The sequence below is a fragment of the Apodemus sylvaticus genome, chromosome 10 (genome assembly GCF_947179515.1).
Source record: "Apodemus sylvaticus chromosome 10, mApoSyl1.1, whole genome shotgun sequence".
NCBI classification, from domain to species: Eukaryota; Metazoa; Chordata; class Mammalia; order Rodentia; family Muridae; genus Apodemus; species Apodemus sylvaticus.
In genome coordinates this window covers 55,096,162-55,124,041 of record NC_067481.1, presented here as the reverse complement: position 1 = coordinate 55,124,041, position 27,880 = coordinate 55,096,162, and the positions used below count along the sequence as shown (strand labels likewise).

The 27,880-nt window shown below is 52.9% G+C and overlaps 1 protein-coding gene and 1 non-coding gene across 9 annotated transcripts; both read right to left on the bottom strand.

Moving 5' to 3' along the window:
• Nucleotides 1–391: 391 nt before the first annotated feature.
• Nucleotides 392–26,810, bottom strand: Chd3 (chromodomain helicase DNA binding protein 3). Of its 8 annotated transcripts, none has more exons than XM_052197556.1 (40): nucleotides 26,534–26,810; nucleotides 22,133–22,245; nucleotides 21,414–21,584; nucleotides 21,096–21,220; nucleotides 19,315–19,601; nucleotides 18,957–19,087; nucleotides 18,651–18,801; nucleotides 18,320–18,513; nucleotides 17,836–18,066; nucleotides 17,449–17,652; nucleotides 17,108–17,319; nucleotides 16,440–16,571; nucleotides 15,573–15,672; nucleotides 15,025–15,216; nucleotides 14,717–14,917; nucleotides 14,276–14,413; nucleotides 13,876–13,997; nucleotides 13,560–13,733; nucleotides 13,142–13,283; nucleotides 12,858–12,989; nucleotides 11,903–12,020; nucleotides 11,599–11,723; nucleotides 11,197–11,428; nucleotides 10,720–10,886; nucleotides 10,099–10,276; nucleotides 9,712–9,777; nucleotides 8,541–8,626; nucleotides 8,257–8,390; nucleotides 7,571–7,715; nucleotides 7,250–7,412; nucleotides 6,640–6,752; nucleotides 6,390–6,525; nucleotides 6,179–6,280; nucleotides 5,857–5,988; nucleotides 5,146–5,254; nucleotides 4,143–4,275; nucleotides 3,654–3,895; nucleotides 2,590–2,753; nucleotides 2,257–2,383; nucleotides 392–1,582 (listed from the first exon to the last, which is right to left on the bottom strand). In XM_052197556.1, exons 1-40 carry the CDS (start codon nucleotides 26,787–26,789, stop codon nucleotides 1,336–1,338), a joined length of 6,327 nt encoding a protein of 2,108 aa, XP_052053516.1. In that variant the 5' UTR covers nucleotides 26,790–26,810; the 3' UTR covers nucleotides 392–1,335. The 8 variants fall into 8 exon arrangements, with proteins under 8 accessions (XP_052053516.1, XP_052053518.1, XP_052053517.1 ...); XM_052197558.1 differs by having other exon boundaries at nucleotides 5,857–5,985; XM_052197557.1 differs by having other exon boundaries at nucleotides 21,096–21,217.
• On the bottom strand, nucleotides 7,988–8,127 carry LOC127695733 (small Cajal body-specific RNA 21). Its single transcript, XR_007980092.1, has one exon. It is a non-coding gene; the product is annotated as a small Cajal body-specific RNA 21 (non-coding RNA).
• Nucleotides 26,811–27,880: the final 1,070 nt, after the last annotated feature.

Below are 27,880 nucleotides of genomic sequence, written 5' to 3'. Positions count from 1 at the left end.
CAGAGAAACCCTGTCTTGAAAAAACAAAAAGCAAAAACAACAACAAAAAAACAACAACAACAAAATAAGAAAAAGGTCTTATTTTGATAAATAATTCAAGAGATAAAAATGCAGAAAACTTGCAAAATAGAAAAGGGATTATTAGCTGGGTGGTGGTGGCACACACTTTAATCCCTGAACTTGGGAGACAGAGGTAGGATGATCTCTTGATTTTGAGGCCAGCCTGGGCTACAAAGCAAGTTCCAGGAAAGCCAGGGCTACACAGTGAAACCCTGACTCAAAAACAACAAAGCAAGGGGCAGAGCCTATTCAGGTGAAATAATACAATGCAATAATCCTTACTTTACCTCCACACAAAAATTCCCTCCCCAAGCAAAAATGACAGCACACAGAAAGGAAAGTATAATTTATATGTACAACCGATAACCTGATACAGAAGAAGGGATTGGGACAGACCAGGAGCGGGAGCAGAGACTGGGAAAGGGGCGGCAAGGAGGATATGGGGGTTCCCCATGCAAACTGCCACTCCCTGGCCCCTCCTTGGAGGGGGAATGTGCCCGAATCTCCCTAGCCTGTATCCACTGTGTTGCTCTGGTCCCACAGGCAAGGCAGGCTCCTCACTAGGCCCCTGGCCTGACCTAAGCAAATTTAGTCTGTATTCAGGCCTTGAGGAGGGAAGAATTCATCCCCCAGAAACCTGAGCCCCAGCGTGGGGTCTGCCCCATGCCTGGCCCTCTGTATTCTCCCCCACCCTTTCTAGGTTATCTAGAACAGGTTGAGGAGCTCCTCTTTGGCTTGAGGGAGTATCACCCAACCATTACTCTGCAGAGGTGGTCCTTGGTCCCTGGGGAGGGGGGACAGTTCCTACTGTAAGCTGCTGCACACAGGAGGTAACCGAGTCCAGCAATTGGCTCTCTCACTTGGAGCTATGGTACCCTCCATTTGGGAGAGGGAGGGAAGGTGCCATGTAGCTCCCCTTCCTCCCTCTGCTGCTGTCTTCATCTTTGTAACAAGGTCCCCTCCTCTCTGATGATCTCACAAAAGTTCCTAAAGGCCGGGCAAGGCTAGTCCCCACTTTGGCAGGAAGGAGGTGGAGGTGATACTGCAAGAACGGCCTGGGAGGCCCCACCTCCTCCTCCCAGACAATCGTTTATTGGGAAGCTGTGTATATTTGGTGGTGGGGCATCCAGGGACTTGGAAGACCCTGCTAACTATCTCCCACCCAGACCTCTTCACACCAGCACAGTCTTCAAGGTTTGGTGGGAAAGGTGTGTGGAGGTGGAGAGAGATAGGGGTCTTTCTGGAAGGGAGGCATTATAGAGGGGCAAAGGGCTGCTAGCCCAGTGGTGGCCCAAGGGGTGGGGAAGGCAGAGGGTTGGCAGCAGGCCCCAAGGCCTGAGATGTGGGTCGGCTCCGGGGTCGGGGCCTAGGTGAAGGGCAGGCCTGGGATCCAGTCAGTCGTCTATACAAATCACCTCCCCTGCTCGGGGCTCCTTCCGATCCAGCCCCAGCCCGTCTGATACCAACGCCCCCACCATTTCCTTCTCTTTCTTCACCAGCACTGGAGGGCCGTTGGTGGTGGCTGTTTGGGGAAGACAGAAAAGAAAAAGTTAGTCCCCACATTCCAAATGTCACTCCCTGATAACAACCTATCCTTACTGCTAAGTCATTTCCTGCCACTTCTGATTTTTCTTATAAATGTAGAAAGATTAGATTCCTCTTCTACTATGATGTGACAGGTCTGACTCTCTAGCCTTTCTGAATTCACATTCATTTCCCCTTGAGGAAACCAGGTAGAGGAAGCGCAAGTGGGAGATATGAAACCATAGGACAGGTAAGGCTTTTAGTTTCTTGTTTTTTTGAGACAGGGTTTTCCTGCACGGCCCTGGCTGTTTGGGAACTAGAACTTAGGGAGCCGCCTGTTTGTGCCTCCTGATTGCTGCGTGCAACACCACACCCAGCTGGTTTCTTTTTGGAGATAGCATCTCACACAAGCCCAGGCTAGCCTGAGGACTCTCAGGAACCCTGCCTCAGCCTCCTGGTTGAAGTTTCTGACAGGGGGACAGAAGAGGGGGTACAAGAAGGGAAGGATGGGCAGAATGACCCAGAACAACTCTCCCTAAAACACTGGGCACTCACGAGGAAGAGAGACAAGTCTGAAGCCAGGCAAGCAAGTCAGGCTTGAGGGGTGAGGTCTGAGGGATGAGCAGCGAGTTAAAGTGAGGGAGAAGCAAGGAGTCAAAGGCACCGTCTAACCTGTGATGAAGGACCCTGCAGGCATCTGGCTGTAATTGGCGCCTGCGGCGGCCAGAGCCCCTACGGGTGCGGCGCTGAAAGCTGCTCCGTACCCCGGAGGTGTGGCGTAAGGACCCGGGGGAAAGGCCTGGAATGGGAGAGCAAATTGGGGTTAGGTGGTCCACGGTTTAGAGGGGAAAAAAATTAAGCTCCAGAATTACTAGGCAGGGAGACTCAAGATGCAGACTGTTGGGAGCAGGCTGTTTCTCTATATGTGTAGGATTCTGATGGAGTGTTTGTATATATGTACAAGGGGGCACTGACAGGAAAATGAGTTAGGGAAAAGAGGGTTACCGGCGTGGGGTGAGGCTCCGTGCCCTTGCTGGCCAGCCGGCTGAGGATGCTGCGCTCCGACATCTGAAGGCGGGCTGCGATGGGGGGTATTCGGGACAGCGTGGCTGGCAGGCGGGTCACATCTGCCTTCATGTCGCTCAGCAACTCCTCCAGCTGGTTCAGAACTGGGGCCCGGGCCACAGAGAGAGAAGGGCAAGAGAAAGGTGGAGAGAAAGATGGAGCCAGAAAAAGGGACAGTCAGATGGACAAGTGCAGTCAGGAAGAGAGGACACAGACATCAAAGGACCACAGGCCGAGGACAACATGGCAGAGCAGACAGGAGAGGAGTGATTGAGAGGAGAGCAGCAGGCCAGACACCACACGGAACAGATGGAGACAGAAAAAGAGTGTGGAAAAGAGGTAGGGGGAGACATCGGAAGACATGGGGTCGGGGTTGTCAGAACATCCCATACTGGAAAAGGGAGGTTTAGGGGTCGGGGTGATGGGCAGGAAACAGAAGGCATGGGAACAGTATGATTTAAGGACTCAGTTTTAAGACATGATGGGGAGAAGGTTAAATTATAGAGAAGGACCTAAGGCGGGCAGGAGTCAGGCGCTACACCAGGCTCTGTCAGGCTGTTAAGATGGCTCTGGGACCTAGCCTAGAGTTATCAGGGTTGGAGTGTGGCAGAGAAGGCTGAGGGCCAAAGGCAAGCTTCCTGGGTTTGCCCAGGGGTTTCCCTTCACAGGGAAAAGGAGATACAGAGAAAGTGACCTGTGGGTCAGAGCTAAGGACATCTAAGGTGTGCGCACACAAACCAAGGCTATCAGGATCACAGCGGGTGCCACCATGTGGTCCACTTGCAGGGGTCACGCCCCACTTTATGAGGTGACCGGTACCTACTTGTCCCTGATGTGAACCTTATCAGGTATGGGCTTAGGCAAGGGGTAAAGGCTACACCCCAAAAGGGTGCCAGTTGGGTCAGAGGTGGGGTTAGAGGTCAGAGGGCAGTGGTTCAGAGGGTAGAGGGGTAATGGGGCAAAGGGTGTGGGAGAGTTTTGAAGGGTGCGGGGTGAAGACTTACGCAGCGTGGTGGGCCCTCCCCCGCGCGGGGCCACCGCGGCCCTTACCCTTGTGCAGGACAGCGTTGGCTGGCTTGTTCCCTGCCAGCGACTCCTTGGAGAGGTGCTGGTGGCTCTCGGCTAGGCACTCGGCCTCGGCAAAGCGGGCGTGGAGGGCCATGGCGGGGTGCGCCGGCTCCTGTGACAGGTTCAGGTAGGCTGCCCGCCGCAGCTGTTCCTCGATCACCAGCGCCTGCTCCAGGAGCTAAGGGCACAGGACAGGGGGAAAGACAAGTGAATGGAAGGACAGACCGACCCAGAACTAGAGCGCTACTCTGCCCACTGCTGGCCCAGGACACTCCAGCTCCACAGTATGCGATCCAGACCACAGTTCCCCGCAGTAGGGCAGCACTTGGTTCTGAGTCACAGGTGCTACCTCAACTCCCCTTCCTTCCAGCCCACCCCGGAGCAGGCCCTTCTTCCCCCCTACTCCTCTTCGTTCTCATCCCCACCTTGAACCTCCGGGCCAGGAACTTATTTTTCATCTCCAGGAAGTTCCCCTTGTTGGCTTCCGTTTTAAATGGTTCATTGATAATGGCAAACTGAGCGTCGTTCTGGATGTCTTGCCACCGAGCATAGCCATGGCTGCCAGTGGAGGAGGGGGACTATCAAGGAATGTAACTGAATGGACTTGACGGTGGCCAGATGGCCCCAGAACGTGGCACGAGGCTCCCCAGGCTCAGCGTGGGTGCTTCTTCTCTGCAGTTCCCCGCTGTCTTGGCTAGTTTCCCTCAACCTGACCAAAGTTAGAATTATCTGGGAAGTGGAACCTCAGCTGAGAAAATGCCTCTCCATAAGGCTGGGCTGTAGGCAAACCTATAGGGCATTTTCTTCATTAATGACTGATGTGGTAAGGCTCAGCCCCTGGAGTGGTGGTTCTGGGTTCTATAAGAAAACAGAATAAATAAATCTTTAAAAAAAAAAAAAAAAAAGGAAGGGGGGTGGCTGGAGAGATGGCTCAGTGGTTAAGAGTGCCGACTGCTCTTCTAAAGGTCCTGAGTTCAAATCCCAGCAACCACATGATGGCTCACAACCATCTGTAATGAGACCTGATGCCCTCTTCTGGGGTGTCTGAAGACAGCTATAGCGAGTGAGTGGGCCTGGGGCTAGAAGAAAACATGTCTGAAGATAGTTACAGTGTACTTACAAATAATAAATAAATCTTTAAAAAAAAGAAAAGAAAAAGAAAAGGAAAACAGGCTGAGCAAGCCATGGGGAACAAGTCAGTAAGCAGCACCCCTCCATGGCCTCTGCATCAGCTCCTGCCTCCAGCTTCCTGCCTCTAGTTTCTGCCCTGACTTCCCTGCAAGATGTGCTACAAATTGTACCATGAAATAAACCCTTTCCTTCCTGAGGTGCTTTAAGTCATGGCGTTTATCAAGCAACAGAAACCCTAAGACACCTTTTCTCCTAGGTGAGAGAACCTTCGTAATCTTGCATATATACAAAGGATACAGGACAATACCAGCCAGAAGCCAGTAGTCATGCCTCCGGTGCCAGATCTCGTTGAGTTTCCCCGAGGAAATAGCTGCTCTTTCCTCATTCTGCCACAGTGTGTGCAGCTCTGCAGAGAACAGAAGAGATGTGTTGGGTTTGTGATCTGCATCTACCCCAGGATGTGCACAGGGACAGCTGTGTAAGGACGAGCACTAAAGGCTTTTAAGAATTGTGGTAGGGCTGGAGGGGTGGTTTGGTGAATAAAAGCACTTGCTACTCATGCAAGGGACCAGACTTCAGTTCACAGCCCCAACATGGTATCTCACAACTGTCTGTAACTCCACTTATAGGGGATACAGTACCATCTTCTGACCTCTGAGGGTACTATACATATGTGGTACATACACATACATGCAGGCAAACACTCATAACATGCAAAATAAACCTAAAAAAATTAAATTACAAAAAGGTGAGAAAAGCACTATGTTAGGAAGTGAGGAGTAAAGTTAATCATGAACAGGCTCACATTAGGATTAAGGCCAAAACCAACAACAACAACAACAACAAAAAATGTTAGAGCCCAGTGGGAGTCTGGTATAACTTAGGGTTTGCAAGGCTCGCTGTCTGTCAGCATGCACCATTTCATTGAAAGTACTTGGAATTAAATGTAGCAGGCAGCCTTGGACACAGTAACACAGGGAGGGGCAGGTGACAGACAACTTCTCCCACCTGTGAAGCCACCATCAGCAATGTTGAACATGAACCTTGGCTTCTCCATCTTCTCCTCACGGCGCCCACTGGGCCGTGGCTCATCTCGAGGAGTCCCAAGTCGAAGCTCCCGATCTGCTCTCACATCTTCTGCTGGGCCAAAGGTGCAGAGCTCACACCTCAGGACCGCCTCCTTCTCAGTCCCAAGACTACTTAATGTGTCGACTATACTGACTCTTCCGACAGCTACCCACCCAAGTCCCAGGCATCTGTCCCCCAGATTCCACGCCCCTCCTCCCAGATACCCTCAGGGACTCAGGCATCCAGTCCTTCCGCCTATTACCTCTCTTGCCCAAATCCCCTGTCTCCCCCTCCGTCCTCTCCCTGTGTTCCTGTACATCCAACGGCTTTTCCTCCCCCCTTTCTCCTGGCGTTGGCTCTGAGGCTGTGGGAAGAGTCAGAAGATGTGAAGAGAGGCTGTTACTTTCACCCCAAGTCCAGAAGAGGGAACTCCAAAACTCAAATCCCCATCACTAGTAGGATAATACACCCACCAGACTTCTCCCTGTCTCCTCGGTACCCAGGTTCAGGCTCTGTTTCTCCAGGTACCCCTGGTGCTTCATCCTCTAACAGAATCTTCCTGTGTTCTATCCGTTCTCCCAGTGATGGGGCCGGGCTGGGAGAATCGATCTGGTGGAGGACAGAAGAGTCTAGATGAGCTAGAGAATTTCTAGGCCCCTTGTCACCAAGCTCCCTCCAGATCCTCCACTCCATCTCCTCAGAGAGAACCAGGCGTGCACACACCTCTGTCTCCAGCTTTTCCCCCACTTTGCTGTTCTTCTCCTCCGGGTTCTCAGTGCCATCCTTCTCCAGCGGTGTTCTTACACCATCTCCCTTCTCACTCGGAGCTGGAGTAGCTGTGAGTGAAGGCACAGTGCTAGGGTTTCCATATGGCTTACGTGTTCTCTAAAGGTTCATGTGTTGAAATTTAATGCGCAGTGTGAAGTAACATAATGGTAGAAACAAAATCCAACTACAGTGTTTACAGGTGGGGTTTAAAGGAGAGAATCAGGACTAGATGAGGCCATGGGGTGAGACCCCCATGCCTGAATCCTGGTAGCTCTTAGGAAAAGAGAGGGGAGACTCTACATGCACGCTCTTTGCATTTCACCATGTGACAATTCTACATGACCCAGGATTCTGCAAGCAAGGTCATCCCCGGATACAGCTGCTGACCTCGAAGCTCTAAAACCATGAGCTCAAATAAACCCATTTCCTCTGTCAAGTTGTCCAACTTCCTGAATCTCATTCTAATACACAAACAGCCTAGTAAGAGGGGACAGCAGAGTTTGCCCACCTGACCTCTGGCCACCCTTGCTCACCTCGACCCACCCCAATCCAGACTCCCGCTTACCAGGTTTAGAGGTGCAAGGACTGTTGGTTGTAGAAGCCTCAGGAGTGGTAGGAGAAGTTTTGGTTGGAGAGGAGGCTCTGGAAGAGCGTTTGGAGTCAGCACTAAGGTCAGGCATCAGCTCCGGCATGGACCAGCGTCCATTGATATGCTCGAACTCTTGGACCTGGGGAAGGCGGGTTTCAGGGACAAGGGTCAGTTCCTGGCACTGGACACGTAGGGAGCTCTAGCTTCCTCTGTATCACAGCAGCCTGGCTAGAACTAAGAGAGGGAGGAAGGAGACTAAACAGTTGATCTGATACTCGAATGAGGAAGGACCGATACCTTCTTCTTGACAAGAGACATGACTCCAATGCGGGTCAACACCTGCTGGCGACTCAGCCCCTCCCGAGGGACCCCATCTGCGAAGGTTTCAGAGCCATCTGCCCCAGGCTCACACAGATGGCGCATGAATAAAGACACATAGGCCCTGAGAAGCACAGGGAAGAGGAGGCGGGCAAGGACTCAGGAGGAGCTCAGATACACAGCACGCAGAGCTCACTGACCCCGAACTTCAACTCCCCGGTGCTTGCTCCCCAGACTCCAGCCCTGGGCTTCACCCTCGTGTCAGCCCTTCACATCCTGACAGGTCCCGTCAGCTCCCACTGCACCTCCTGGGGTGAAGTACTTTGTTCCTGGGCTCCATCAGTCAGCGCTTCATCCTGTTCACCAGCCCCTCCTGCCAGTTTATCATGGCCAAGGAAATATGAAGCCAGGCCAGCCTGGGTGAGGCTCCTTCTTCACACACCTCTCCCATAGGGAAGGAGGCCTGGCCCCTTTATTCTAGGCTCTGCTGAGGGGAAGTGGGATAGGCTAGGCCCACCTCCCAGGAAATAGAGCCTGGACATGACATAAGGAAGGGAGGCGGTGATCAGCTGAGTAAGGTCACATCATATGGCAGCCGAGAGGAAGAAAGTAAAGCCCAGAGCTCTGAACCCAGATTCAATCACCTCAGAGTCACCCACACTCACTTAAACTCCTTCTCTGTCTTGCCCCTCAGGTCTCTCACTAGCCACTGTGTGGTGAAGGCATCCTGCGGTGGCATCCCCCAGCGCATCACAGCATTAAGAAAAGCCTTCCGTTGCCGGGTATTGAATCCCAATACCTGAAGGTGGAGCAAAGAGGCAGGGCCACGAGTGATTAGGAGCAGAAGTCCTTCCTATTGCTGGTCCCCAGTCCTCAATTTCCAAAACCCCCTCACCCCTCACCACCATTTTCTCCCTAGAGGTCATGCAAAGTGGGGCCAAAGTCTCACCTCAATGTTGCCCCCAACCCGAGCCAGCAATGGAGGCAGAGGCTTGTCCTTCTCATTGCGAAGCTGCCTCTTTGACTGTCGACGCCCTAAGGGTAAGGGTGACACCGATTAGTGGAGACACCACCTCCTCGAAGCCCTTAGTCTTCCTTATATCCATCCCCATAATACACAAAACACAGGGCTAGCCTGTGTCACGCTCACCCCTAATTTTCTTTCAAGCATGTTGTCAGTACTACTACCTACTAAGGCTAAAAGAAGTCATATTTAAAAACTAAAAACAAATGCCTGACAGAATGTTACTCATGAGAAAGTGAAATAACCTAATCTTCCTGTTTGGTTTCTGTGCATGTGCATTTGCACCCTCATATGAGGTTATGCTGGCCAGGCCGCCAACCCCTGGCCTTGAGCGATGTTGTCTAACCTTTCTGTGGCAGGGCCTGCAGGTACACAGCATCGCACCTCAACACCTTTCTTGACCTGAGAGCATCTGCTACCACACAGCTATATGCTCCAAATTCAACATCAGAGAGATCACGGACATCGCTTCCTTCCTGTGTGCAATCTTCGGTTTTCCTACCAAAGGCGCTTTATTTCCTCTCTAGGCACAGGCAAGCTGTGTAGTGAGAATGTCCCAAACTCACAGTCCCCAGCTCTAAGTGTCGACATTAAAAGTGTGAGCTACCATGTCCCCACCCACCCCCACCCCCCGCCGAAAACGAGGCATTTTTATGGCGCTGCAGTTAATAGCCCAAGGTTCGATTTCTAGCACCCACACAGTGGCTCACAACCATCTGTAACCCCAGCTTCAGCGAATCTGACACTCTCTTCTAGCCTCTCCAGGTGTCAGGCATGCAGGTAGTACACAGATATACATACAGGTAAAACAATAACATCAAAAATAAAAATTATTCTTTAAAAAAAAAAAGTGGCTGGGCAGTGGTGGCGCACGCCTGTAATCCCAGCACTCTGGGAGGCAGAAGCGGGAGGATTTCTGAGTTAGAGGCCATCCTGGTCTACAGAGTGAGATCCAGGACAGCCAAGGCTATACAGAGAAACCCTGTCTCAAAAAAAAAAACAAATCCAAAAACAAACAAACAAAAAAATTAGTGGACTTAAAGAAAGCTAGAAAGTGACGTGAGGGAAGAGTGAGAAAGTCAGGAAGAGACTCTACCTTCAGGACGCTCATCAAAGTCTTCATCCTCTTCCTCAGACCCTACTGAGTATTCTGACTGGTTATCTGTGAGGGGCAGAGAGCGTTCCACGGTGGGCAGTAAGCACACTGGGGCCATCTCCACTTAGATTCTTCCTCTTGGACATTTCTCCACCTCCACCCTGTCCTTGATCCACTGTCAACGCTACTCTAAACAGTGGACCCTGTGTGCTCACAGGATCCCTCTGTAGTCCCTAGATAGTTAAATCCCCACAAACCCATCTGGCCTTAGAAAAGTTCCTCCTGACCCATCCCGATCACCCAGCCTTTCCCTTTCTACAGCCCCAGCCTCGGAAGCTCTGTCCATCGCATCTTCCCTTCCCGGTTCTTGCGGGAAGCCGACCTCACCTTGATCCTCCTGGGCGGCATCATTGTAGTTAACTTGCTTTCGCACCCGCTTGCCCTTGCCTAGGTTCCGGGCAAGGTCTTCCTGCTGCTGCTCGTAGTGGTGCCTCAGCAGCTTCTCCCAGTAGTCAGGGTCCACGTTCTCCTCCTGCTTGATGATCTCTCGCTCAATCTCCTCAATCTGCAGGGCGGCAGAGTGAAGGCTGGCAGCCCCCTCCTCACTCACCCGTGCCCGGCTCCTGCCTGATGCTTCTGGGCCCAGCATCCAGTCTCTGACGCTGCTGCACCTTCTCCCTACCACCTCCCTTGCAGCGCCCTGGCTCCTCTCTAAGCCTCTCCTCACTCCCCTCACCTCTCCTCCCACAGGCTCAGAAGCATCGTTCTGGGACTACAAGAACTTTTTGTGCCCAGGGGTTTTTCCAAAGTCCAGCCTCATCTATCAAAATGAGAAATTGTTTGAGGTACACTGTTGCTTTTTGCTGGGGACCAGGATGAGAGAATAAATCAAAAGTATGAGTGCAGGAGAATATTTCTACTTCAAAATTTAGAGAAAGGCATTCAATGCCTTTCAGAGATGGCCTTGGAGATAGGCCTATGGGAACGTGTGGCCCCCAAGCCTCTTACCTTGTCTTCTTCACGCACGACATACTGCGCCACCTTGAAGGAGCTGAGGTATTCGTTCATGTTCTGCACGTCCGTGTCCTCGGTCGCATCCTGGTTGCGATCCAGTAGTCGAGCGATGGCTTCATTGTCATAGTGGATCACACTGCTATCCTCCTCCTTATTCTCCCCTGGCAGAGACAGAAGAGGACCTGAGGTGTGGGCCAGAAACTCAGGCACAGTTTAGCTGGGATGCGTAAGACGCTTCTCCCTCTCCTTCTCACTGGGCCCTGGAGGAAATGGCTGCTCCCAGGCTGGCATCTAGTATCTTTTGCTTTGTTTCCTTAGGTGGCCAACCCTTCCCTCAGCACTACTAGAAAGAAGGGATTTGTCCTTTACAGGCTGAAAGGAGAAGTTTGGTTTTTTGAGGGGCTTGGGGGGGTATTTTTTGTTTTGGATGGGATTGTTTTTTGGAGTGGGGGTTCCCAGGGACTACCTCACCCTCATTTTCATCTTTGAATAGTTCCTCGGTGCCAAATTTGAGGATGTCATCGAGCTCCTGCTTGGACATGGAGCCAGCCTTGGAGCCCAGGCCTGGCCGCACCACCAGATGTGTCAGCATCATCTTTCTCTTAGCCACCTGTGTGATTCGTTCTTCCACAGAGGCTCGGGTCACAAACCGGTAAATCATCACTTTGTTGGCCTGGCCAATCCGATGAGCTCTGCTGAAGGCCTACAGGGGCAGAAGAAAATGGAGGTCAGCCAGGAGAGTGATAGAGCGAAGCTGACACAGTGTCGGGAAAGGCCTTCTCTCTAAGATCCATCCCTGAGCAGGACAACACCCTCCGAGAACCCATGCCGACTTGCTGTATGTTACAGGGGATGTAGGATGCAGGCTCCTACCTGGATGTCATTATGGGGGTTCCAGTCAGAATCAAAGATGATGACAGTGTCAGCAGTGGCCAGGTTGATGCCCAGACCACCGGCTCGGGTGGACAGGAGGAAGCAGAACTGCTGGGCACCAGGAGCTAGGACGTGAGGAGGAAGAGGCCAAGCTTACCCCTGGCTGCCAGAAGCACGACTATAACCACTGCGTCCTACCTCCTAGTCTAGGGGTCCGGCTTCCCCTCACCATCCCCATCCTAAGGGCTTGGCAGATGCTCTCAGGCCTGCCAAGTCCATGCACAGCACAGCATTTCCTCCTCACCATTAAAGCGATCAATGGCCTCCTGCCTGAGGGCGCCCGTGATGCCACCATCAATGCGTTCATACTTGTAGCCTTCATAGTCTAGGAAGTCCTCCAGAAGGTCTAACATTTTGGTCATCTGAAAAAGGGACAGCAGGAGTCCAGAAGACCACAAGAGTAGCTCAGGCCTAGTTCCCCAAAGCAGCCCTTTACAGCAACAAATCCCCAGGCCTCACAGCTAAACATAGCCGCCCTGCTGCTGGCCCCACTTATCCCCAGCCCTCAAGTCCTGTCTCGAAGTCTTTTCATTTAAGATCATTTCTTATAAGGCACAGGTTCTGAGACCCATGGAAAGGTTTCAGAGAAACCTGTATAAGTACTTTGAAAATCACATAAAATTGGTGTGTCCTTTTCTTCAAAGTAGAGGTATATATACCTTTCATCAGAATCCTAAAAGGCCTGTGGTCCCTATAGCATTCATGCATAAGGCTGGTAACTGGCACTAGTCTCTTCTTAGGAACAAGGATGAGCCAGCCATGCCAGGCCTTTTATTTTTAAAGATAAGGTCTCACTGTGTAGGCCTAGCTGGCCCGGAACTATGTGCAGGCTGGATTAAAGGGAGACACTAGCACACCCAGCCCAGACCTATTAGACTTGTGTTCATTTGTCCAGTGCTAGGGATCTAATCCACAGCCTCGTGCTATCTTCAGGTGTGCGCTACCACTGAGGCCAGCCATCGGCTCGCTCTGTTCGTTCACTTGAATACACAGTCTCTATGTGCAGACTGACTTCCACCTCAGCATCCCAACTTCAGGGATGATAAGCAGACGCCCGCCACCTTGCCTGCCTGAGTCTAGACAAGCTGTGGGCAGGATCTCAGCCTTTCCTAGTAGAGGGGCCACAGGGATGAGGCAGGAGTGAAGTCTGGGTGGCGAGTGGCCACAGCACAGCCCTGAAGGGGAGCAGGGGCGGTCACCTGGGAGAAGATGAGCACCCTGTGTCCTTGCTCCTTCAGCTTGCGCAGCATCTTCTGCAGCAGCAGGAGCTTCCCTGAGGACTTAATAAGTGCCCCACCCTCATAAGCCCCACTGGGGAGTTTAGGAGACTCCTGAGAAGAGAAGAAAGGAGAAGTGAGGGGGAGCAGAACACTCCTTACTCCCCCCCACACACACCCCACACCCCTCACACCCCCACACCCCGTGCTCAAGGCAGACCCTCCCAGGAAGCAGCCACAGGATCTGTCTGGCTCTCTGTCCCTACCATGGCAGCCACAGGGAAGAGGTACGGGTGGTTACAGCATTTCTTAAGGTCCATCATGATGTTGAGCAGGGACACTTGGTTCCCACCGCCTCGAGAGTTCAAGGCCTCAAAATTTCGAGTTAGGATGTACTTGTAGTATTTCCTAAAGACCAGGGTAGGGATATACAAGAGATATGAATAATAAAGGAGCCCTCTTCTTCTTCTTCTTTTTTAAAACAAGTTTTCTCTGTGTAGCCCAGGCTATCCTGGAACTCACTGTGCAGACCAAGCTAAACTCAGACTCAGAGATACACCTGTCTCTGCCTCCCAAGTGCTGGGATCAAAAGTGTGGGCAGAAACACTTCTAATGTGGCCCAGTTCTAGGAAAGCAACCACCCAAGCCCCGCCCACAAGACTGACAGCCTGTCCCAAGTCTCACTTCTGCATGGGGCTTAGCTCTACTCGAACAATGAGCTCGGTCTTGGCTGGCATGTTCTTAAAGACATCTGCCTTGAGTCTCCGAAGCATATGTGGCCCCAGTAAATCATGCAGTTTCTTAATCTGGTCTTCTTTGGATATGTCCGCAAACTCCTCCAGGAAGCCCTCCAAGTTGCTAACAGACACAAAGAGATAAGAAATCAGACAAGGGGAGATGTTCTCTGCCTCTGACCTTGGGCTCTATTTCCTGCATCAGATGAATCTTCTAGAAGTCTGTGCTGCTCTTCCTCCCTGCGGCCACCTAGTGAGCCACTTACTTAAACCTCTCCGGAGTGAGGAAGTTGAGAAGGTGGAAGAGTTCCTCCAGGTTATTCTGCAGCGGGGTCCCGGTCAACAACAACTTATGATCTATCTTGTAGCCATTGAGGACCCTGAAAAACTAGGGAGTGGGACAAGGACAGGCAAGGGAAAGAAACAGCTTTCAGTGGCAAGTGGCTGTCTCACCTCATAAACTTGTCCCAGTTGCCAGCTCCTGAATCCCCATTTCCCCCAGGATCAGAGGCCCCAGTCCTGGCCTTGCCCGCCTCCAGCCCAGTCCTTTCCCCACCATGACAGGAAGCTCACCTACAACAACCCAGACCAGTTTTGTCATAATTTCTTTAAGGATCAGCACAAGTCCCCCGTGGCCTCCCAGTGCTCGGAGTGGACCTCACTCACCTTGGACTGGTTGTTCTTGAGCCGATGAGCTTCATCCACCACAAGGCAGGCCCAGCGGATGGAGCCGAGCGCTGCCTGATCAATGGTGATCAGCTCGTATGATGTCAGAAGGACGTGGAACTTCACCTGTGCCTCCCTCTGCCAACACAAGTATGGCCCGTTCATCTGCCACCTACACACCCCTCCCACATTCCCAGCCTTGCTCTTTATCAAGAACTGAGATTCCCTCAGGAAGCCAGTTATTCTAATGTCAACACTGAACAGGGACTATGGATCACAGCCCTTAATTTCACACCCCTATGCCCGGCACTGACAGGGCTGCACATGCTCCCAGGAGAGCCTACCGAGGAGTAGAGAGGCACAAAGATAAGGAGAGGAATTCCTGGTTGGGACAAAGAAATGGCAGATCTGAGGGTCTCAAAGCATGAGAAAGGAATTTACCTTCATCTTGAAAGCTTTCTTCCCGCCTTTTATGGCATTATCCTCAAATGAAAATTCGTTTTCTCTTATAATGGCCCGGCTGTCCTTGTCACCCGTGTATGTGACCACATAGAACTTGGGTGCCCACATCTGGAACTCCCGTTCCCAGTTGATGATGGTGGAGAGTGGAGCACTCACCAGGAAGGGTCCTTTCGTGTGGCCCTGGAGTCAAGGGTGAATGCCACTAGTCTAGTCTGCTGCCCTAGCCTTCCACCCTCCTAGGCCAGGCTAGGCCTCAGCCCCCTCGGAGCCTAGAACCCAACACACACCTCCTTATACAGGGAGTAGAGAAAAACGATGGTCTGGATGGTCTTGCCCAGCCCCATCTCGTCAGCCAGGATCGTGTCAGTGCCTTGGGCCCATGAGAAGCGTAGCCAGTTCAGCCCTTCCAGCTGATACATGTGCAGTGTGCCGCCTGTGGCTGTGATAAACCGTGGCTGAGTCTCATATTTCACTGTTGGCTGTGGAGTCAAGACATCACAAGGTTTAAGGGAACAGCTGAGGGTGCTTCTGCCCTGCGCTGGCACTGGTAAAAGGTGGATTGCTATTTCCTCAGCTATGGACTGAGTTGAGTTCTAGTCTTCAGTCTCCTCCTGCCTCCCCGCCCCCATCCCTAAATTATCACCAAGCAGCACTACTAAGAAGGGCTGGCTAGGAAAGAAACTGGATTTCAACTGCTGGTAGCACCCCAACTCCTACAGTCCAATCCCTAGCCCCTCTCAAGAGGGCCAAGCTGAGTGATGGAGAAAAGCCACTGCTGAGAGGCTGCTGTCAGCTCCAGGCCCAAGGCTGGAGCCTCAGGGAAAAGCAAACTTACATCATTAGTAGGTGAGCTGGGAGGCCCATCGCCCTGTAACTCCTTCTTCTTCTTCTTATACTTTCGAGGCTGTGCGGGGTCCTCGCCCATGATTAGTTCACTGAGAAAAGAGTGGGTGTCCAGTGAGGCCTGGTCCTGGGGCACTCTCCCACTTCTCTACACCCATCCCAGACCTGCCTCCCTCTGCCTAAATTCTTCTCTCAGATCCTCTCACTTTCTTTCTCTAAAGAATTTTAAATAAAAAACTCTTAATTACATTTACAGAGGACAGGTCACAGGACAACTGTAGAAACTGGTTCTCTCATTCCACCGTGCGGACCCACGAACTCGAGGTGCCAGCCTTACTGGCAAATTCTGTTACTCACTAAGCCGTCTTGCCAGCTCCATCCTGTGCTTTCCACCTCCTCCCCTGGGATTCCTTGAGCACCCATCATTCCCTTCCAGGCCCCCTCCGACCCACTTCTCAGACCAGATCTTATTTCCTCTTCTTACTTCTTAGACATAGTTTTTAATCAACCAATCTACCAATCTACCTATCTATCTATCTATCTATCTATCATCTATCAATCTATCTAGTGTGTGGGGGATGCCCTCAGAGGCCAGAAGAAGGTGTCTGGCCCCTGGATCTGGAGTCACAGGAGGACGTAAGCCTCCAGGTACAGGTGCTGGGAGTTGAGCTTTGATCCTCTTACAGGGGCTCTTAGCTCCTGGGCCGTCCTCCCGGGCTGGCCAGATCTTACTGTTCCTCCTTATGGTACCCCACCAAACCCATCCAAAGCCCCAGCTGAGGCTGCCTCTGCCCTAGCCTGGGTCTGTCTGGAATAGCATCCTCCCTGGTTTCCATGGCCACTGAGCGGGCACCCTCACCGATGTCTCCAGTAGCTCTGCTTCTGGTCGTCATACTCAGGGATGTTCATCTCATCCTCTTCCCACGTAGACTGGTCGTAAGGCAGATCCTTCCATTTCACAAGATAGTGGTAATTCCCCTTTTTATCCATACTGTTGAGCAGGAGCAAGAGGAAAGAAAAATAATATGGATCATTATCCAAAGTTCTAATAAAGTGGCAACAAGCACAACACCTGCTACCCTAGCCTTCTCAGCACGGCCTATAAGACACCATCACAGAGCCCATGGGATCATGCCCTCACCAGACAGAAGGTTTGCTAGTGTCTAAAATGAGCCAGCCATGGACCAAGGCACTAGGCTGAGCAACGAGCGAACCAACAAACGTCCCATCTGGTGGCTCACACTTTGGTGTAAAGGAGCTCACACTAGGCATGGTGAACACGACTCTGGAGCCACGCAGCTCCTCAGAGCTTGCTTCCACACCGCCCCCCCCCCCCATGCCTACGCTCTTAGAGACAATGAAAGTGGACTGAGCTCTCCTCGGGTCTCTCAGGTTCCCTAGAAGGAGCAGGGCCAGAAGGGCTGCAGCTGCAGAGACAGTCACCAAGCCTCAGTCAGTCATCTGGCTTAGGTAGGACGATGGCCACTGTTAGAGCAGTGTCACAGTCCAGGTGGGCCTTGGACTCACCTATGGTTAATGATGCGGTGGACGGTCATCCACTCGGGCTTGATGCCGAAGCGGTAGTACTTCTCCTCCATCTCCGCATAGTGCGGGTCCTTCACCTTGCGTTTGTCACTCTTGCCATCGTCCTCGCCAGAGCCGTAGTCCAGCGGCGGGGGCTCATCCATGTCATTTTTCCGTTGATAGTTTCGGTACATTACCAAGTGGAAGATTTCCAGCTGTTGGGGCACAGAGGGAGGGAGAAGACATAGCCTCTAAATCCAAAGATGACAGGAGCTGGATGCGCAGAGCGGAGCAGGAGACTGCGAGCAGGATCCTGGGCACGGGGAAAGGAAAAGCCTTTGTACCTGAAGCTCCTTGGCCCAGGAGCAGTGCCAGTAGGACAGTCCCACCCACTTGACAAAGAATTCTCGCTCTGATCTGCCTTGAAGAGGACGAGGCGGTGGGCCGTCCGGATTCCCATCTGCCGGCTGTGGTGCTGGCATTGCCACAGGAGGCTCCCCCCACCGCCAATGCAAGATCTTCTGAACGCGGCCCTTTAGCACAGGACACTTCAGGATGGCACATAAGAGAAAGAGGAAAGAAAGAGGCCAAGAGAGCCCCTCGTCAGGTAGGTCAGAGGTACAGCTCAGGGTCGGGGCTGAGGAAGGAAGAAAGACTGGGTGTTTGGGCCTCAGAAATGGGTGAAAGGTGGCACGGGATGGTAAGCCCTGTGAGGGTGTGGTTCCACTTACTGTGCATCGTGGGCACAGCCATTCACCATTGGGGATGTCGGGCAGCGGGGGATTCAGACAATGGATGTGGTAGGAAGAGATGCACGCGTCACAGCACAAGAGCTCCCCGCCGTCCTTGCACACGCGGCAGTACTCCATGTGGTCATCCTCTTCCTCCTTCTCTCCCTCCTCCCCTTCCTCCTCATACTCCTCCTCCTCTTCCTTGGCCTCCCACTGTACGCCCTCCTTCTCCTAGGGGGTCATGTGCAGTCAGACATAGACAGAAGAGGAGAAGGAGAGACAGGAAAATCAAGATGACTGAGTCTTAGATATGCATAAAGTCTCCCGGGACCTACCACACAGGATACCCTGACTTTCCAAACTTAATGACTCTGGGAATAAGGGGTTGAAAGAAAGGACCCAAGTAGGATTCTGGACTCTTGGGTACTGCTGAGGGCCTGGAAAACCATAGCAGACAGCAAGAAGAAACGAGATAGGTGCTCACACAGTGGGGGCAGCTCCATTTGCCCTCAGGAGCCCGGTCAAGGTCGGGGTCAAGGCAGACGAGGTGGTAGGCGCGGGGGCAGGTGTCGCACAGGATAATCTCCCCGCCCTGCTGGCACACCTCACAGTAATCCTGGTGGTCCGTCTCGTAGCCGTCACCTTCCTCCTCCCCGCTCACTGGAGGACAGCCCAGGACTGTCACACACCCCAGCCAAGACAGAGGGACAGAGAGAGAAGAAAGGGAGTCAGGGAAAGACAGAGGGTCTGCACATCTGCAGTGAGAACGACAACAAGGATAAGCCACCCAGAGGCTCACGGGGCTGCGTCCTCACCCTTCTTCTTCTTTCTTCCTGGCCGACCTCGCTTCAGCTTCTTGGCACGGACGGGGCCCTCAGGCCGGCCTGAGGCACTATGGACACTACCACTGTCCAGGTCTGACTCCTCGGCCTCCGGTTCAGGGCCCTCATCACTCTGAAAAACACACTGCCCAGAGCCCCGCTGCCATGAGGGAGGGAGGGAGGCGTCCTGGATCCCACCCCCACCCTCCGCCCCCAGACCAGGGCCCCACCCCAGCTTCCCTCATGGAACTGAGCCCTTGACACCCAGGTGCTGGGCAGGTGGACGGCAGGGTTGCTCACCGAGCCCGCCTTCTTCCTCTTGCCACCCAGCAGCCCTAGCTTGATTTTGAGTGGCGCCATCTTCTTTCCTCGAAGCTTCTTGCGTCCATCAGGTACTCGGGGGCTCTTATTCCGCCTCTTGTGGCCTGGACCTGAATGAGAAATGGAGAAGGGAAGAAAATCCATAGGCCATGACACGTCGTGGTGGAGTAGGAGCCACAGGGAACTCTGGACTGCATTGCGGCCAGGGCTTTACTTTTCCCTTCCCTAAGAAGCATTTCTCCCCCAGCAATCAAGGCTGGAAAAGCATGGGTTGTGGAGTCGAGAAGCCATGCAGTCTGGAAAGCAGGGGAACAGGTTGGAAGAAGAGGCTTCCTACCTTTGCCCTCTTTGGTTTTGGCTCTTCTGATGGGTGGGGGCTGGATTTCAGGAGCAGGGGGTGGTGGAAGGGCAGGGGGGGGTCCAGATGGTGCTATGGGGGTGGCTGAGGAGACAGCAGCTGACACCTGCTCAGCCACAGCTGCTGCTGCTGCCGCCGCCGCCGCTGCCACAGCAGCTGCCGAGCCTTTGAAGGGGTTATTGGCGCTGAACTCTCTCCACTTGGCCCCCAGGATGGTCATCATCTTTGACATCGGGATCTTAGGATTCTTCTTAGCAATTAGGGGCCTGGAAAGACAGAAGCAGAAAACTCAGACCCTTCACAGATGGTCTGGGAATACTGCCATCTCCTGTATCAATTAAGTCTATGCTAACATTCCTGGGTGGGGAAAATATGTCCTATTAAGAAAAATATTAATTTAAGTAATGAGTTAAGTAAAAGTAAGTTACAAGGAAAATATATCCTGTCAAGTCCCACCTCACAACGGCATGCTTGCTTTGATTCTCTGCGTTTTATTGAATTATATGAACCCTGAAGGAAGTTTCCCTTGGGATAGTTTGAAAGAGACAGACATCATATGATCCTCGAGGGGGTGTGGTAAGCTCCTATTAGGACACCTATGATCCTTAGTGCTGGCAAACATACTGTCTGTAGCAGGGTTGTAAGTAAGGCATTCCCAAGGATGGCTACCTTGAGGCTAGGTACCAACCTCCTTTTTCTTTTGTTGTTGCTTTTTTTTTTTTTTTTTTGGTTTTTTGGATTTGTTTTTTTGGAGACAGGGTTTCTCTGTATAGCCCTGGCTGTCCTGGAGCTCACTCTGTAGACCAGGCTGGCCTCGAACTAGAAATGAGCCTGCCTCTGCCTCCCAGAGTGCTGGGATTACAGGTGTGCACCACCACCGCCCTGTGCTAGGTACCAACTTTACTGGGCTATGCATTCAGCTTCCTACCAAATCCACACAGGCTTTCCTACAAAGCATGTATTTCTAGTTTACCAAGCACTTACAAAATTAAGTAACTTGCCCAAGATGAAACCAGGGCACTAAACAGTTGTGTTAAACCTCAGCACGTACATCCATGGCACCGGAACTGCTGTGTGAGAACCACACCTCCACCCTGGGCATTCTCATTAGTCTCTGCTTCGAGAGTCCCTGTCCAGCTGCTCTCAATGTACGATCTGTTTTTACTAGGGCTTAAGAAAGGGTTCTTGATGGGGCTGGAGACAGCTTGGTGGTTAAGAGCTGGTTAAGATCTCTTCCAATTGCTGAGTTCAATCCCTAGCACCCACAAGGTGACTCACAACCATCTGTAATGGGATCTGATGCCCTCTTCTGGCACACAGGGGTACATACGATGGAGCTCCTCATATACATAAAATAAATAACTAAATCATTAAAAAGGAAAAGAAAGGGTTGTGAAGATTTGAAATGAAAACTCTCGGACAATGATGGCACCTGGGTCTAGAGAAGTTACAGAGATGAAAAACAGAACTGTCAGAGGAGAAGATTCAATCCTTCCTGTCCACACTACCTTCTAGTTCTAGAAAATTCTCTAACCTAGTACTAGGCTCATAATCTCTGTCCCCACAACCTCAGAGAAAGATGGACTCTTAGCCTGGATTGGTAGACCCCAGACCAAGAGTACATTGAAAGTCTATGTAAAATTATTTCTGTACATGCCACAAATTTCTCTAGGAAACATTTTCTTAGATTTTAAACAGATTCCAGAGAGGCTCAGCCCTCTGGAATTATTTGTCTGAAAGGATTCCTGGTTCTGTTGTACCTCATGAACTGACTGAAAGCTTTGTAATTGGTAAGTGTGTGGTAGTCCTCTTCAGAGAACACGTGCTCCACATCCTCCAGGCCCCAGGTCAGCAGCAAGGTTGCGGATGACTTCTGCTCCACCTGCTGATGGGGGACAGGATGGTGAGCTGGGGCACCCTGGCTCCTCTCCCAGCATCCTTCACTGCCTCCGTTAATGTCCACCAGTGTCCTGCCCCCTGCCCCAGTAGCCATCCCTTCTGAGGCCCAGCCCTGGCGGCATCCCGGCATCCCGCCGTCCCTGTGCTGCTCCCTGTGCTTACTCCCTAACTCTACTCACCTTGTGCCCCCCATCCCCTTCTCCCCTTTTCCTCCTTTTTGTTTTTTTCTCTTTCTTTTCTCGGTGCTTCCTTCTTCGTTTCCGACCTGGTCCAGTTCCATACTCGCTGCCTCCACTCTCCGACTTCTCCCGGTACTCATCTCGCTCTGAGCCAAATTCCTCTTCACTGTCCTAAGGAAGAGAAATAAAAACAACATTCATTCATTCTCACCATGTTCCAAGAACTGTTCTTAGTGTGAAACATATTTTCTCTTTCCATCTTCAGAACTATCCCATGCCACAGCAACTGATCTATATTTGTTCACTTTTTTCAAGAGGAAACTGAGGCACAGGGAGTTAATAAATTATCCAGGAAGGCAGAGGATTTCAAGGCTCTGAATTCACACACACTTCCTCTAAGATTGTGGTTTTCTTTTGCCCTCTGTATTGGGAATTAAACTCAGGGCTCAACCATGCAAGGCACTGAGCTACTCCCTCAGTGAGACAGCATGCTCTCAACTCTCTCAGATGGAGGGCGGGCTACAATGACAGCTGGACTCTGTACCAGGAGAAAGTGACGGTAGGATTGCAGGTCCAAGAGAGGCAGATGAGATTCAGGAGGAGGGGTAAAGCCTCCTCACCCTAGGAACCCTCTGCCTAGGTAACCAGGAACAGAGAAGATGTCTGTTGTCTCTGGGAAGACCGCCCCCCCCCCCCCCGCCCTGCTGTTGGGTACTCACAAGCTTCTTCCGTTTCCGGGGTTTGCCTGGCTTATTTTCCTTCTGCTTCCTGGGTCCTCGTTTTCCCTTCTTCACACCCAATGCTGAAGGCAGCAGCCGAATATCATCTTTATCTTTGGAGAAAAAAAGCACCAGAAAATCAAAACTTGGAGGGTCCCAATCTCTGGGGTCCTTCGTTGTCCCCTTCTTAGTGCCACCGTGGCACTCTCTTGGAACCCAGGCACTAACACCTCTACATTTCGCTGCCCCTCAACTGATGCCGCGCTTCTAGTACTCTGGGATCCTCTGCTTCTGAATGGAGGTCAAGGGTCAGAAAGGAAGAGCAGCCAAGCCACTCCCTTTTCTCCCCTCCTGCTAACAAGGGAGCAGACTCTAGGCCACCGGCTCAGACTGTGGCAGGTCCTTTCAGTGCTCGCCAGGGCTCCTCCTGCCTTCCCCCTCACTTTGCCAGCTGGCAGCTTGCCCAGGAACCGGGGAAGCCATGCCCAGCTGCTGGCCTGGCCTGACCCCAGCACTTGGAGTAGGGAGACACAAGCTGGCAGCTCCCTAAACCAGATGCTGAGGAGCCAGAGCCAGAGCCGGACACCTGGGTTCTCACACTGACACCCTGGGGCCCAGGAGGGAGGCCTCTATTTACATTTTCTTGGATAATCACACCAACACAGCACTGGAGCAAAAGAAATTCTCAGTCATCCTCTCTTCCCCTCAGGACCAGTATCTGCCTCCATCACACCCTAAGTCAGCAAAAGGAAGTCAACGCAATTCCCTAACCAGTCCTCCTCCTGGACTCTTTAGGACTGGAGTCTGCCTGCCTCTACATCTATTCCTCGAGGCTGTACCTCTACCACACGCCTTCCCTTTCACCTCTAAATCTGTCCCAGACATGCTGACGCATCTATATATACACATTGCAGAAACACAAACAAGGATATAAACACAGACACACCTAACATGTGCAGTCTCAGAATCATGCACACACACACACACACACACACACACACACATACACTGCTTCAACACAGCTATGCCCCTGATCTCTCCCCAGAGAGCTCTACAGAGGGCCCCAGGAAGGTTCTTCCCTGATACCCCACCACCCCATTCTCCCCGACCCCTGCCAGTCTGCTGAAGTTTGGGGGCCAGAGTTATTTCTCAAAGATTAAGCCCTAATGTCACACGGAAACAGGCCGTGGTTTACCTACACCCCCACCAGCCACTAGACTAACCAGCCAGACCTGTCTTGTCCAAGTAGAGGCAGCTGCAGCCAGAGGGGAAAGCCAGGGCTTGGCCCAGCCTCTTGCTCTAGGACACAGAATATTCCTTCCTTCAACAGCCAAGGGAAAATTAGCCACAATTAACACCCCAGGCCTGGGATTTCAATCTGATGCTACCTTTCCTTCTACCACCACAATCCCTGGTCCCCGTGAGTGAGCAAAGACACTCTCGATAGGGTGTGGGCATGCAAAGGGGCTGCCTGCCCAGAGGCCGCGTGTGAAAAGCGATCCAGGGGAAGTCAGACGTCAGGCCCAGCAGCTGGCTCCCCTTAACTCTAGGGACTTGGGTTAACACGAACATGGAAACGAAGACCGCGGGGCAAGTGGTAAGGGCAGGCCAGGCTGCGCCAACTGGCTAAGGATCAGGGCAGTGGGCCGCCTGGGTCAGCCTGGGTGTGTGGGGCGAGGAAGCCCGTGAACTCCACTTCCCACCCAGCCCGGCAGGAGGTTCTCAGTTTTAGGCCGACGTCGGTGGCCAGCAGAGGAAAAGAATGGCGAGGAGAGGCAAGGGAGAGTAATAAAGCAAATCTAAGCCCCAACCTCTGTCTCAGCAGCCTCTCAAAGCTGGCGGCGAGCCCAGACTCTCCCACATCCCGGCTCAGATCTCGGGAAGGTGGGGAGGGCGAGGGCGGAGTCTGGCAGTAGGGCTGTGGGAGGAGCCTGGGCAAGAGCCTTCCTCCCGCCCCCCCTCTCCTAATCTCGCCATCAATCTCTCACACTTATATTTATTTTTTTCTCAAATTCCCCTCCCTCCCCCACAACGAACCTCCATAATAGGTCTACCGCACATGCGTACTGAATGCAGGAGGTGGGTTTGTATTTTCAGACCTTTTGCAAAGAAACTACCAGAATTTTCCGCACCACCCACAATCATTTCCCCACCCCCATCCCCACCCCCCAAGGAATCACATCTATATATTATGTTATATTATTTCTCTAGACTTGCCAGAAGGGGGAGGGAGAAGAAATGAGGTTTTTCTTTAGCTTCCTGCTCCCTTCCCCCACCAACACGAATGCTATTATTTTAAACGTTCAACAATGTAAGGAGACTGGAGCGATGGGGGAAGGGATAAAAATTGGTCTTGGGTAAGAATGTAAAACAAAATGGTGAGAATCAAAGCAGTCGCAGTGAAAAACAATGGAAGGCTCTCGCGAGTACAAATCCATATTCCAGAAAGAGACGAGGGCGGGCAGCCTGAACAGAGCTCCTTAAGAGGAGACTTATTTTTCCCCACACTTAGGTAGACGGATAATGAGTACGCTAAAAATATTTTCCGAAAGTTTTACCTCAGAAAGTCATCTGAGGGGGTGTATCTGGGTCATTTTGACTTGGAGGGCTGGAAAGGAGATGAAATCGCCCAGGGAGACAGAGGTGGTGAGATTTCATTTCAAACATAAAAATTCAAAAGCATTTGACGCTCCTCAAGGATTCAGAAAGCAAGGGGGGAGGGAGGACGCTACACAAAGACCCATCTCGACCTTAGGCGCGTTCCTTCTCCTCTCTAACGGGCACCAGTGCCTGGATCAACACCGGATCCCGAGTTCGGAGCAGTTGGGCGAGAGTTTCGGGTTCCCAACTCACCTGCCAAGCCCCCTTCCCCTCCTTTTTCACACCTGGCCGCAGGCGGCCCTGCGGGCAGCCCTCTCCTCCCGACCTTTTCTTCTCGCCCCACTCCAAGCGAATTCTGCGGGCTCGCTGGAATAACTTTTTTCTAAACTTTTCCTCTTTTACAGGTAAACCTGGCGAGGTTAGGGGTGAGGAGTTGGCTTCACCCAGGATGCATTAAACACATTTTAACACCCCCCCCCCAAAGGCTGTCTCAACACGTGCGACAAAAAGTCACAGTGGTCAATAAGATAGTTTTACAAATAACGTTTTAAAGTTTGGTGTATGTGTGCTGATCTGCCGCCGGAGCCCTGGGGGTGTGGATGTCCCCAAACAGAGGTTGGCGACAGCTATCCAAAAGAAGCTAGGAACCGCTGCACTTGGAGGGTGGTCTGAGAGGGGCCACTGATCCAGATAAGGTCTGTCCCCAGCACCGCTGGCCGTGCTAGTCCAGCGCCAGGTGACTTGTCATCTCGGAGAAGGGTGCTTGCTGAGTGATGGTCAAGACTGAGCAGCTGGGTGGGCAGTTCACGCCCCCCACCGTGGTCGGGGTGTGTGGGTGGTGTCATCAAGAGAGTGACAGTGAATGGCAGCCACGTGAGTCACAGCTGGGCAGTTCGGCCACCCCAGACTGATGGGGTCACGAGGGGGGAGGGGGCTGCACTTGACACAAAAGAGCCCGGGGCAGAGATGACGAGGGTGGGGCCGGGGGCATCTGGCTCCCCAGACCTTCTCCTGTCTCTCCTGATCTGAGGTGACCCGAGATCTCGGCGGCCAGCTAGGGGGAGTGGAGGGTTCCGTCCAAAGTCTCACTCCAGGAAGTGGTCTGCGTGGAGTGTGGCCACCACCTGCCCCTAGTCACCAGCCGCTACAAACATTCGCGCGACCCCTCCCCCGCGTGCCACCGCACAACCCTAAGTTGGCGGGCACCGAAGTCCCTGCAGGTGGAGGGGCTGGTCCGCGGGCCACTGTCCCACCTCTGCTGGCCCAAGTCCCCCCGGCGGCGGGCGGCGAGCGGCCGGCGGCTCCGCACCCGGAACCCGCTCAGCTTCAGTTCGACCCCACCGGGGCCGGGCCCGAGGGGCGCTCACGCGGCCGCCCCTCCCCCACGCGCCCCTCCCCCCACGCCGCCGTCCGGTCGCCGGGGTCTCGGCGGTCCCTCGCTCGGCCCGGGAGGGGGCCCTGGCTTCGCCGCGGCCGTTTCCTGCCTACCCCCTCCCCGCCGAGGGTGAAAAAAAAATAAATCTCCTCCCCCGAAAGCCGCGACCAAGTGGCCCGGTCCGCGCGCGCAGCTCGCTCCCTGCGCTCTCCAGCCCGGGCGGCGGCGGCAGCGGCGGCCGCGGTGGCGGCGGGGGAGGGGTGCGGCGGGGGAGGGGAGGAGGCCCGGCCCCAGGGCCGCCGCCGCGGGGACCGCCGGGCCCGTGTGGACCGGCCAGGCGCCCGGGACTCGCCCCGGCTCGGCCGAAGCGTAGGTGCGGGGCCCCGCGGCTCCGCTCGGGCCCCGGGAGTCGGACGGACGCTTACCTGGCGGCGGGGGCGGCGGCAGCGGCGGCGGCGGCGGCGGGAAGAGGTGGCAGCTGGGGGGGCTGTGGCGGTCGCGGCCCCGGTCGTGGCCCGGCCCGCGCCCGAGTACTCCCTCTTCGTCCTCCTCCTCATCGTCCTCGTCGGCCGCCTCCACCTCCTCCTCCTCCTCGTCGCCCTCTTCTTCCTCCTCTTCTTCCTCCTCCGACACCACCATCTCCTCCTCCTCCTCCTCCTCGTCCCTCAGAGGGGAAGCCATCCTGTGGCTCTGGCCCCCCCACCACCCCCCCACCCACCGCCCGCCCGCCTCCCCCACCGCTACCACCACCACCTCCTCCTCCTCCTCGGCGGCGGCGTCCTCCTCCTCCTCCTCACCGCCTCCCCCAGCCCCCCAAACCCCCGGGCCACCCCCCTCCAGAGCACCCACCCCCGGGGCCGGCGTCTGAGGAGGGGGGCCGCACCACCCCCAAAAATGTTCTTGGAAAAATTTAAGGACTTTTTCCCCCTTCTCTCTTTCCTCCCAAGAGAACAAGAAAGGGAGATCGTTTTTTTAAAAAAAATTATATATATATGTATATAAAAGTTTTCGACTTCTCTCTACCCCCCCTCGGTTGCTTTAAATATATTTAAATTCTGAGGGGGGCGCTCAGAAATATTTCTCAGAGCTGAGGCACTAAGATGGCCGCCTTGAAATTATTTTTAAAACAACCCCCCCTCCAGCACCGCCACCCCCTCTATAAAGAAAGAGAGAGGGGGGTAAAATCCCCTTTTAAAACAAAATGGCTGGCTTAATATTTCATTTTTCATATACCCCCCTTCTCCCTGTTACATCCCTCTCCAAGCTTCTACTCAGAAACCCTCAAATTTCTCCCTTTTTTCATAACTGATTAGTGCACAGATTAATATATTTTCCTTGTGTATTGAGAGAGAGAGAGAGAGAGTGAGTGTGTGTGTGTGTGTGTGTGTGTGTGTTGGGGGGCATGAAGGATTTCTGCATAAAACAAAAATGGCTGCTGTGACTTAACTCCCCCCCTTATAAAAATATTTGGGGGGGCATTAATCAGTACTCATGCTCAGTCTGACATCAGCATAAATTGTTAAAGGTTAACTAGTTAGATACTAGTCCAACTAGATTGAATTTTTCTTTTCTTTACTAGTCTTCTTCCTCCCCCCACCTTCCTTCTCTAAAGAAAAGCTTTTTTTTTTTTTCTGAATACTTCAGAAGGGAGTGGTTTGATGTGAAGGGTTTTTTTTCCTTCAGGCATTGAAAAGGAAAAAGATGAAATATATGTTTATATATAACTCTCTACATACCTCATTGAAGTCAAAATGCATTTAATTGTGTACGTA

Excerpts from the sequence above, each read along its gene's own strand:
- Chd3 (XM_052197556.1), bottom strand. The coding sequence starts at position 26,789 with ATGGCTTCCCCTCTGAGGGACGAGGAGGAGGAGGAGGAGGAGATGGTG. Across the intron at positions 19,602-21,095 it reads GCTTTCAGTCAGTTCATGAG|GCCCCTAATTGCTAAGAAGA; the intron begins GTACAACAGAAC and ends CTGTCTTTCCAG. Across the intron at positions 11,429-11,598 it reads ACCCCCATAATGACATCCAG|GCCTTCAGCAGAGCTCATCG; the intron begins GTAGGAGCCTGC and ends CTGCCCCTGTAG.